This window comes from Podarcis tiliguerta (genome assembly GCF_965153285.1).
Source record: "Podarcis tiliguerta genome assembly, chromosome: 2".
NCBI classification, from domain to species: domain Eukaryota; kingdom Metazoa; phylum Chordata; class Lepidosauria; order Squamata; family Lacertidae; genus Podarcis; species Podarcis tiliguerta.
Window position 1 is genome coordinate 66,383,194 of NC_139535.1, and position 11,451 is coordinate 66,394,644.

The 11,451-nt window shown below is 43.3% G+C and overlaps 1 protein-coding gene across 17 annotated transcripts in view; it reads right to left on the reverse strand.

Annotated features, from left to right (window-relative positions):
• TCF7 (transcription factor 7) overlaps positions 1-11,298 on the reverse strand; it is a 112,390-nt gene extending 101,092 nt beyond the window's left edge. For 3 of the 17 annotated variants that reach the window (XR_014508432.1, XM_083428888.1, XM_083428894.1), the window contains exons 1-3: positions 9,528-10,454; positions 9,264-9,330; positions 8,265-8,371 (exon numbers count right to left, since the gene is read on the reverse strand). Coding sequence is in view for 13 of the 17 variants with exons in the window: in XM_083428888.1 (XP_083285014.1) it covers positions 8,265-8,371; positions 9,264-9,330; positions 9,528-9,812 (459 nt within the window). In the remaining 4 variants the exon portion in view is untranslated. Of the gene's footprint in view, positions 1-889; positions 968-8,264; positions 8,372-9,263; positions 9,331-9,527 lie in introns of those variants that run through there. The other 14 variants (XR_014508433.1, XM_083428889.1, XR_014508434.1 and 11 more) reach the window with 12 other exon arrangements.
• Between the last annotated feature and the right edge of the window lie 153 nt (positions 11,299-11,451).

Sequence of the window (11,451 nt, forward strand, 5' to 3'; positions counted from 1 at the left end):
GTTAGCAGTCAACCATCCAAGTTTGTTATTAGAGGGAAAGAGATTATGGGGGTTGAGGTGGCGAAGAAAGCAAATGTATCTTGTGCCTACCTCAAGTGCAAACATGGTTAGAAGCAACATAGAAAAGTAAAACACTGCCACCTTCTTTATACCCCGCAATATTACAAATTTAAAATTCTAGAAATCATAAAGAAGTATTGTTTAAATATCCATTCTTCAGGGGAAAGGCGCATGTAAAAATCATAATGGTGTAAAATTATTTAATATGGTAAATACCGTTTGTGTTTTTATATTGTAAACCACCTTGATATCTTTTGATGAAGGGTGGTATATAAATCTAATAAATAAAACAGTGGGTATATTTGACTGTCTTCCCTCAGATTATCTGCAATTATCTGTGGTGCGGGGAGGAGATGTGGCTGCCAGTTGAGGGAGGGTTATACCATGTGGACAGCGCAGAAACATAGAAAGTAAAAAAAGGGATACAAGCAGCTTCAAATCCACATTAAACACCAGTGTGGATGAGCTCCCTTGTCCCCTCCGGGCTAAGAACAAAAGTTTCCTAGTGATGAAATTATACATTGCAGTGTGAATATTGAGGGGAAATGTCTTCAGATGTCCGGATACCAGCTAACACACAGACACCGTTTGCTGCTGACAGATAGTCCTGCTAAGACTGAAACAAATCTTCTATGTAAGTGATCCTGTTATAATGTATGCTGAGATAACAGCATTCAGGTTACAATCCGAAATACCCTTACCAGGGAGTAATACCTGTAAAACTCAGTGCGACTTCCTCCTGAGTAAACCTATTTAAGACTGTGCTGCCAAACTAGATTTGCATGCCCTTGATCTTCCCGAGAAACATTATTATAACTGAAGTACTTACTCTTTGGTGGTTTAGCAGAACAAGACCCTTGACAGTTTCGAACAGCGCTCCAGAGGGAGGCATATGAAGGGGAGCAGAAAAGAAGGATTACAGAATTAATCTCAACCTCCTACATATGTTTACAGGAAACCCTGACAAGAAATAATATACCCTTCACTAAACATGGGTAATGCACAGTAATCTCATTTCGGGAAAAGAAGGGAAAGTGAGAATCTATTTAGAATTTTAGTCAATAGAAGTACCCCTGCTAGAAAAGTGAATGATGCCCAATCAATCTGCAGGCATCAATATCTAGCTGAATCTTACCCCGTTGGAATAATCTGTCGGCCCCAGCTACTACTGCATCCTGCTCCATAAGCCACCTGTGCTACAGGGCTGGTATTGATTCATGTAGATCAACTGACTACTGTATTTACGGGTTTCCCCAAGTGTTTCTGTTCGCAGAATCCCGGCCAGAAACCAGATTCAGTGTTGCCTTTCTCATGAACTCCACCCAACTTAATTGCCAGCTCAGTTGTCCCTTTCCTTCACCTTGGAATTCTCCAGATTTGCTTCAGCTGGGAATCTCCGGCAAGACTGGCACTAGCATTAGGCAGAGTGAGGTAACTGCCACAGTTGGCAAATCCTGGGGGTAGGGAGACAGGAGCAGGAGCAGCCCCACCCACCATTTTTAAGTCCCACTGTAGTTTGCCTCTGTTGGAGGATAGAGCTGTCTGTGCCATACAGTCTGTCCTGTGTCCCCAAAGCGAGCCTGCTGCCCTCAGGAGCAGCACACTGACCCATCCTTAACGTTGACAGTAATGTGCAATTGGGAGTCCAGTTGGCTCTGTATGTAATGGTGGTGGGGGTCACACCATCTTGTCCTTTGACTCAGGCCACAAAATGCCTTGAAGACAAGCCCTGATCTTCAGCACTTACACATATGTATACTGAAACAAACTAAAACCAGAGGCACTGCAACTGTCTCTCAGGTAGAAGCTTTCTAGAGGTGATGGGACAATGTTCTGACTTAAAGCTTATCTCTCTCTCTATAGCCACGGAGTCTTCAGGCTCATTTAAGCTCTGAAGCAAACCTGTTCAGCACTGCTTAAGTGCCTTACCATCACATCTAAACATATTTGGAAAGCCTGAAAACGAGTTATATGAAATAAGAGATAGAGAAGTGAACACTGGTGATACAGATGTGAAAGGAGGTAATGTCACAAGCAACAAAGAACATCACAGCTGCCGAGGAACAAAGAGCAGTGTTAGAAACTCGGATATATAAGTCAGGCCCCAAATGGCACCTTAAACCTAAGTTACGGTTGCCACATTGGAATGTTTATTAACCAGGGGGTTGGACTAGATGAGCCTTGAAGCACTTATAAGGTAGGATAAAATCTACAAGATTTTCAGACTCATGGAAATGAATTTGGTAGCAACTGAATGTAACTGGTTTGCAAGAATTTGCTTATGACTTTTGAAGAAAACCCAACCCAATATAAATACAAAATAACCCCAAAGCCCTTGATAAAAAAACCCATGTACAGCTACATGTTACCTTGCAATTTTACTTCTAATCTTTTGGGCATTAATAACTAATATTCTAATTAGGGACGCAGGTGGCGACACGACTGGCCCGTACGGGCAGGGGTACCTTTACCTAACTAATATCCCAACGGATGGAACAGTAAATTTATTTTAGTTTTTATGGCTGCAGTTTTAGACATTCCACTAGTTGGCAATCCATTTCCCACTTGGAGGTTTGCAAGGAGGACAGATCAACACATAAATTATCTGTTGCTTCTTAATCTCTAGGGCATTTCTTTTATGCTACAAAAGGCATTTGGGTTAACCTACCATACTTCATAGGGACACGGGTGGCGCTGTGGGTAAAACCTCAGTGCCTAGGACTTGCCAATCGTATGGTCGGCAGTTCGAATCCCCGCGGCAGGGTGCGCTCCTGTTGCTCGGTCCCAGCGCCTGCCAACCTAGCAGTTCGAAAGCACCCCCGGGTGCAAGTAGATAAATAGGGACTGCTTACTAGCGGGACGGTAAACGGCGTTTCCGTGTGCTGCGCTGGATCGCCAGATGCAGCTTGTCACACTGGCCATGTGACCCGGAAGTGTCTCCAGACAGCGCTGGCCCCCGGCCTTTTAAGTGAGATGGGCGCACAACCCTAGAGTCGGACACGACTGGCCCGTACGGGCAGGGGTACCTTTACCTTTACCATACTTCATATTTCTTTGGTTTAACTAAATAAGAAACAAGCGACTCATTGTTTCTCTTAGTTTGCATGTCCAAAGAGGTTAAAATATGCCCAATTCCCAAATGAGCAATAAAACAAGTTTAAGAAACAGAGATGCTCAAGTCAATAAGCCTATCATTAGTCTACTTCTTCTGACTGGGAGTAGTATAAACCTCAAGGCATTTTATCAAAGCCACTAACTGATATCTGCAACTGTTAAAATCATCCTCTTGCATAGGGCTAAATGCATATCTTGACCCACAGATTTGAATTCATTTTTCTGCATCTAGCAGGAACATGAAACAATGCGCTTTTTATTTTTTAAAAAACTTTTTAAAATTCTTTTTAAAAAGGAAACAAGTAATATTCCAAAAGAAATAATATAATGTTTAAACCAGTAAGTATTGGGCTTCTGCTGTGCCAGAAATTTTGGAAAGCGGTATGGCACAGATCCCACAAAGAAGAACTAGACTCTGCTCTATCCGGTCCTGCTGTTGAAGGTTTCAGTAGTTAGCAATGCTTTAAGGCTAATGTCACATATTATGTGGAAGTGGTGAAGCAGAAAGCGCAAGTGATATTTCCACATAACATACAAGGGTGCTCTAAGAAACCTCTGTATTTTCATGTATTTGTGTGCTCATGCCTGTACTTCTGTCCCATCAATCAGACCAACATTGAATCCTGCTCAGTAAAATGTACTGGTAATGAGACCTTCATTATCTCTTTTTGTAGTTTGTTTTTTAATGTAAGTTTCCCCTTTCCTTGTTTTCCTTTTCTTTCTTTACACTAGGTGTAATGAGCACAATGCTCCTTTATTTCTAAAGCAAGCAGTACTCTTGCTCATATTGCTGTTCCAGTTTTCTATTGCTAGCAAAATAAACGCCCATGAACAGTCCAGTCCACGATGCTGTCAATCCCACTGTCCCTTGTTAGGATTGCAGCCTTATTTTTTTTTTCTATATTAACATTACCAGTGAACTAAAACAACTGCATGCTAAAGCTCCTTTAGATCATAATTTGTTGCTTTTAATGCTATATTTTGCCAGTATTTTCACTGTGTGAATTTTTGGCCTGGTGTGAGAGGGATCTGTGAACCATTCAGTAATGGACCAAATATTAAGGATATGACCCTGAAACACACTCCTTGTAGTTAAAGAGACACATACCAAGGATCAATCAAAATAAAAATGAACTGGTAGCACTTTAACAAGCTATAAAAAGTTTTACTGCTTCATAGAGGCTTATTTCTTCTGTAGTTTTCATTTCTAAACTACCAATGTCCTGATAGCCACTAAAATTAGCAACTGTTACCATTATATCCTTTGCACTTTTAAGCAAAATGTTCCTCTCTTTAAGGGTCACCTGTGATAGCAGGTTTTCCATTTAATTTTGACTCGTAAAACTTAACAAAACATTGCAAAGCTGGATCCTTCCCCCTTTTCTGTGTTTAGGAACTGGTGCTATATTTCCCTTCCAGTTATTAGAAAATATTAAAAACGTTCTCTTTAAAACCAGACACTACCCTTCAGGAAATTCTAGAATTTCAGGTATGCCCAAGCCAGCACCTTTGCTTGCATGCAGTTACCCTAATACACAGAAGCCGGTCTAAATGTAGACTAGCTCCAGAGTAAAAGCAAGAGGTTCTGGAGCATGAAAACCTGCACCATCCAGCACCAATGATTGCATGAGCAGAGCTCCTGTAACTAGCTAGTGATCGGTGCTGCCACTTGCAGAGGTGTCAATCACTTGTTGCTGAGCATTAGCAAGGGGATAGCGCAGCAGCTTTTGGTCCCGGTCCAAACGCTGCTACCCACTGAACAGGTGAGAAGCAGCATTCGTAGCTTGGAATGCCCTGAACACATCTTAGGCAGGCTTGCACGTGTCTGTCTGCATCTCCGCACAGCAGCAGGATCCAGTTTCTGTTTCCAAGATGAGGCCCAGCATCTTTATGAACTGAGCCGCCCGAGCTTGTTTTCATTTCACGCAGATGCACATTTGCCAATTCTATTTCGGATACCATTTTGTTTTCAACTCCCATTATTTATTTATTTATTTGTTGTGGAAAGGGAGAGAACCGCTCACACCTCCCTGTGGGATTAAGTTAAACTGTCTAGTTACATTTGTAGCAGGCTAAGGAGAGAGAATGCTGTGATTTTCATTGACAGACATTCCCCTTTGTTCTTAGAACTCACACTAGTAATTTTCTTTCTTTGTCTGGAATAAGATTCTTATTGCTAAATAGCAGCATTTACATTCTTTCATGGCAAAACTTACTTTGATCCTTGTTGGAAAGCAACTGTTTGAAACCCTTTTTACAAGGGGGAAAAAGTTTGTCCCTTTTGTTTTGTTTACAGTGTTATCTGCAAAACGAGGACCATAGAGCTTGGAAAGGAACAGAAAAAGGTAACCAAAATAATTAAGAAACTGGAGCAAGTTTCTCCAGGATAGAGACGGAAGTCCCATTGAGTTGAATGGGGCTCACTCCCAAGTAGGCAGGTACAGCACTGTGTTTAAGGTGTTTTCTTGGGGAGATGGGGAAGATTGCCGAATTATAGAGAGACGAATTATAGAGGTTATGCATGGAGTGGAGAAGGATAAGTTGCTCTCTTATTTTATAACATTATAACCAGGACCTTGCTTCCACAAGAATGGCTACCGGCCAAGACAGGAAATCAGGCAAATTCAGGAAGTGATGGTCTGGTGACAGCTGCCAGTCATGAAAACAAAATGAAGACTTCACCTGGAACAGGCAGCACACCAGCTATTGATGGGAACAAAACAATGGGGAGAGACTATTCCCTTCTTGCCCTGCTTGTACGCTTCCTGGAGACAACTCCCATTTGTCAAGAAAAATGTTTGAATCTAGCAAGATCTTGCATTCGGCCTGAGATGTACCATGGGTTTCACCCAATCATTTTTCTCTTTCTGTGGGAAAGTCACTTCAGGTACATTTTCTACCACCAAGACTTGGGACCGTTTCCTCACAACTACCTAGAATTCTTCCTTCATACACTGAAAGCATTGTTTCATCTCAACTACTGCTGAATAGAAACCCACAAACACACACAGCTATCTCAGGCATCAGCTGTCTAAGAAACTGGCCTGCCCATTGTAAGTTCAATATCAGACAGTGCTGATTGTACGCTCAACTAAACCCAAACAAGTTTACCGACCTAATGGAAAGCAATTGTTTCCCGACTTGGCTATTGTAAGAGATGAGTATGTAGAGTCCCATGACTATACAGCTAGACACTTGGCCTCTGGGGGCTGTAAGCAATAGAAAAAGGGGGTAGGGAGCAAAACAGCAACACAATCCAATGCCTGCTCTCATCCTTCAAATGCAATCAAGTTTCATTTCAAAAGTAAAAAAAAGTTTATAGTGCAAACTACATTTATAGTGCAATCTTGAGACAGATCTGCTTAGAAGTCCCATTTTCAGAAATGAAACTTACTCTTAAGTAGGAATATCAGAAGCTGCTTTATATGGGATCAGGCCAGTGGTTCAGCTCAGACAGACTGGAAGCAGCTCTCCAAGATTCCAGGCAGGACTCACTCTCAGCCCTACTGAACCTGGCACTTTCTGCTTGCAAAGCTGAGGGCTACAGCCCCCCCAGCAAACTTGTATAAACTTGTGGCCGTACGTCAGTAGGAAGCCCCACTGAACCCAATGGGATACACTTCCAATCATACATACATAGGTGCATACTGCAGGTCATAGTACTGTCAATCCCAGTCTTAAACATAATGTTTTTAAGTAAGCTCAACTGAAAGCTGGCGTGTGTAAAAGGAGATCGTATTTGATTGTCACACAAGAGGCTTATAAAGTACTTGAAGCAACATGACGAAAACAAGGCAGGAAAACAGAAAAGTATTCAACTGATCTTTACCTTTACAAAAGAAAAAAAGTGAAACTAAAAATAATATTAACTGCAACCGCCTTCCTGCAGTCAAGATGCTCAAAACATGCCAATCCCAAACACATCTCTGTCGAACAGAGTCCTTCTGCCATTTATAGTACCCACTTCCAAATGAGTAGGCATAAGTTCACAGCCTAATACTTGCAATATTTTAAATTATTTGAGAGGATGCACACAAGAGCCAACTACTGACATACTGCTAGGATTGTTTCCCAGCACACCAAAAGCATCACCACTTCATATAGCACTGGTTTATTTAGTCTGACTTTTTCTGCATATAAATTATTGCAAGTCGTAAATTTAACAAAATTATTTTCAGTAAATACTAAAGAAAAAGAGAGAGACAAAAATGTAGGGACTCTGTTGTCATATTTTAGCCACTATCCTTAGCAGAGTTCCAAAACTCCACTGCATATATATATATACACACACACACACATACACATATATACACACATATATATGGGCAGGTCTTGCTCTCATTTCTACCAGTATCCATCTGGTTCCAGTCTACTGATGGTTAGGTACTGTAGTCTCAGCTTTGTCAGTATGAGAAAAATGTAGCTTTAAGAGTAATTGTTTATTTGTTAAAAAGCAAACAAACTGATTTGTTACAAGGTATGAAGAGTACAGTGCACTTAAACGAAGGGTTCCTACATCATGCATCTGTATGCAAACAAGGAAAGTCTGTCTGTCACTAGATCCTTCAGTATGAAAATTTCCTTCCAACAAAATGTTTGCCTCCTTGCACTAATCTCAGAACTAATTTACTTGCGCAAAGAGAATAGGGGGAAATAAAAGTGACAACCAAGGCAGTACTCCTAGACACAAGGCAGCAGCTCCCATTGAATCAAGTAGATTCACTGTAATACCTCTGAATGCACATTACTCCAGTCTCTATACCCATGCATGCATTCATGAATGAAAACGCCAGTCCTAAATATATTTACAAAGAAGTCACATTGATTTGAGAAATACTCAGTTCTAGAGTTTACTTGGATTAAAACTTAATGGAAAGAAAAATCTGGAATTTCCATATGTTGTTAAAAACCATATATATTCAAGAACCAGGTTGTCACTTTTAATTAGGCCATTCTTGTGTGTTCTTTATCATTTCCTATACTGAAAAAAGCGTAAGATATAGGGACTAAGACAGTTGTCACTACTGTATTCTAATGTAAGCATAACAATGCAAAGTATTAGAAAACTTTACAAAACGAAGAGAACTCACCAAAGGTGACATAGATCCATTTGGCAGGTAAGCATCTGAGAGCATTAGGAAAGGGTATCCAGAGTACGAAGATCCTTTATACATCCCTGGGTCCTGATGTTTTAAGCCTGTTAAAATAAAAGTTTAACATTAGGACTTCCTCTTACAGCCAATTCCCACTCCATTCATACTTGCCTTACAACAAGAAGCACCACTGCATCTCTATGTAACTGCATGTTTTAAAACAACAACTCTCCTTTGATTATGTGCATCTTTGCAGAATCACTCCTCCACCTGAAGTTCATTTCCCCTTCGCTAGCACACATCAACCCAAAATCCTGACTTCTTTGGTAGCGACAGAAACAGAACAAAAAGCCACAAATAATCTGAATAACAAGCTTGATGTCAAAGTTATCACCGCCCTCCACCTTGCCTGATCTGACAATACAGCAGCAGCAGCAGGTTTCCCAGAGTTTTGATGAGTGGGGAAAGAGATGTGTATCCCTCAATCTGTTACCAAGCTCTGTTCCAGGTATTTGTACCAGGTCTGCCCCTCCTCCAGGAGGTCCTCAGACAATTCCCAATCCAGGTACTCCAGACCCAGAGCTGATCAGTTTGAGAGAGACAGACTTGGATCAGGAGTGCTCAGACAGACCTCTGCTTGCCTCCCTCCCCAGGCTGCCTTGGGTTCCTCCATCCCTGGTATTACATATATTAATCATATTTCAGTTAGGAGCAAGTTGGGGGTGGCAGGGTGGGGGTGGGGAGGAGATTGTTACTTATTAAGTTCCAATGGCTTGTGCTGTTTGGTAGCTTAGCAGCTAAGGGCTTCAACTACCAAATCAAAGTCCCTCCCTCCCTTGATTTTTTTTTTTTACTGCTTTGATTTAACAGAAAGATGGTTTTTCTCCTGCCGCCAACTCCCCCACCTCCTCCCACGCTCCCCATCCTCTCCTGAGTTCAACATGTGAAAAGGGGAGAGAGAAAGAAAAGGCAGAATGAATGGATTCCGAAACTGACCATCCTCCATGTGATCCGGGAGTTTCTCCTGATAGACCCTCTGAGGATCTTGCAAGCGCCTGATGGCCTGTGTGGAAAGGAAAAAGAGAAGGGTGATCAGAGTTGGATGGAAATAATTTTTTACAAAAAGTTATATACATACTGTATATATTTTGCTCATTCCCCCTGCTTATAGCTCGTTGTAATAGCCAGGGGGAATAAGAAGGTGGCGGAGGGGCAGAAAGCCCTTTGTGATGCGGAGTAGCGAGAGTCTCCCTCTCTCACCTCGGAATGGGCTACTGCTGTTGTCGCCACTGTGGCCGCGGCGTTAGAAGTCTGGCTGCTGCTGCTGGTGCTGCTGCTACCGGTGCCGCCGCCGCCGCCTCCTTCCCCGCCGCCGCCGCCGGTGCTTTCGGACTCATTCACCAGCGATGACTTGAGGTCAGCCAGATCCCCCTCGGTGAAGACGTTGGCCTGGATCTTCTCCTCTTGCTCGCCTTCGTCCTTAAAGGCCAGCATCTCGTCATTGGCTCCCAAGTCATCGCCTCCGCCGCTGTTGAGCTGGGGCATTTTCTCTCTCCTTCTTTCCCACCCCCCCAGCCCGAGCCACGCCACCAACAAGCGAACTTCTTGGTCGGGGAAGGCGACTGGGGGATTTACAGATATATATTAAAGGCCGGGCGTGGAGAGGAGGAGGGGACGCTTTGAAATACAGCTACTGGTCTCTGCGCCCCTCGAGGAGAGCAGCCCTCTCTCCTTACTTTTAAGGGAATCTGCCGGCAACTCGAGGGGAGACCGAGACAATCGGAGAGATTAAAGCAACGACCAGCCCGCACCTCCTCCTCTTCTCCCCGTGTCTGCTTCGTTCCTCCCTCCCAGCCCCAGGAAAGTTTGACTAAGTAGCAGCAGCCAGCCCTGCCTGGGCGAGAAACCGGCGACGGCAGCGCCAGAGGCTTCTGCTGGGAAAGGCACGGAGCGCCCGAGAGAGTGAGCGCTCGTAAGTGCGCGAGCCAGGGAGAGAGCCCCAGAGAGCCCCAGCCAAAGGCTTTCGACATCAAAGCAGCCGCCGGGTGATTGACAGCGGCGGGGAGGGGTTGGCAAGCCTCTGTTCCTCGCGACGCGCTCTGGCCTTAAAGAGACAGCGCTCGTCTCCTCTTGCAAGCCCGCTCCGGGAGAGATGCCCCATTACAGGCATGCAAAGCCCGCCTCATTTCTAGGGTGGGGTGGGGGGTCAGGAAGAAGGTGCCGCTTCCCAAATGCTACAGCAGCAGCAAAAAAAGGCAGCAAAAGAGGCTTTTTTGTCTTCTAATGAAGCGCCCACCGCCATATCTATACATACACAAACACACGTGTGCGCTTTCTCCAAATTTACTGTGGAACAGGTCCCATTGACCTCAGTGGGAGTTAACTTCTGAATAAAGACGCAGGTTGGATCTGATGAAATCAGTGCGAAATGAAACCCCTGTGTTAGGGCAAGTCATCAATCAAATGAAAAGGGGCGGGGCTGCACAATTTCTCGCTAGTTGCCGATACCGACCCTTTTAATATGGTAGTAATGATAGAAATTGCCCCGTGCAAGCTAATGGCAATGCTTATCATCATCACCATCATTAAGAGCCATATATAGTATAAATCGGATTTTTCCCCTTCGATCGCTTCGAATTCCTATCGAACTCAATGCTTCAATATTTCAAACTTTCATGCTTATTAAGGCTGCAATCCTCAACACAATGCCAAGGGAACAAGCCGCATTGAACTGCGTAGGATTTACCGTACTTCTGAGAAAATGAGCATTGCGCTGCCAGGCTGTGATCCTAACCCCACTTGAATTCAATAGGACTTACTTTCTGAGTAGACATGGTTAGGATTGCGCTGTGACTTGGGCGTAACTTCCATTGCCCCCTCTCCAGCTTTACTTCCAAGTAGTCAGACACAAGATTTCCCGGTTAGTGGGTACTTTGGATTGAAATCAGGGTTTAAACTAATATTCACAAAAAGTGCACCGAGCCTCTCAGGAAACCACACCTGTCTTGCCAACAGATCCTAAAGCAGGAGCACAGTACTTGGAAGTCAAATTCCTTCTAAAGGCACAAGATTTCATACAGGTGTGAGCAGAACTGCAGCCTCATTTGTCTTTACTATATTGCCTTTTATTTCCCTAATGAAGAATCAGAACTTTTAAAAAATTAAACAAGGGTTTTTAAGATTA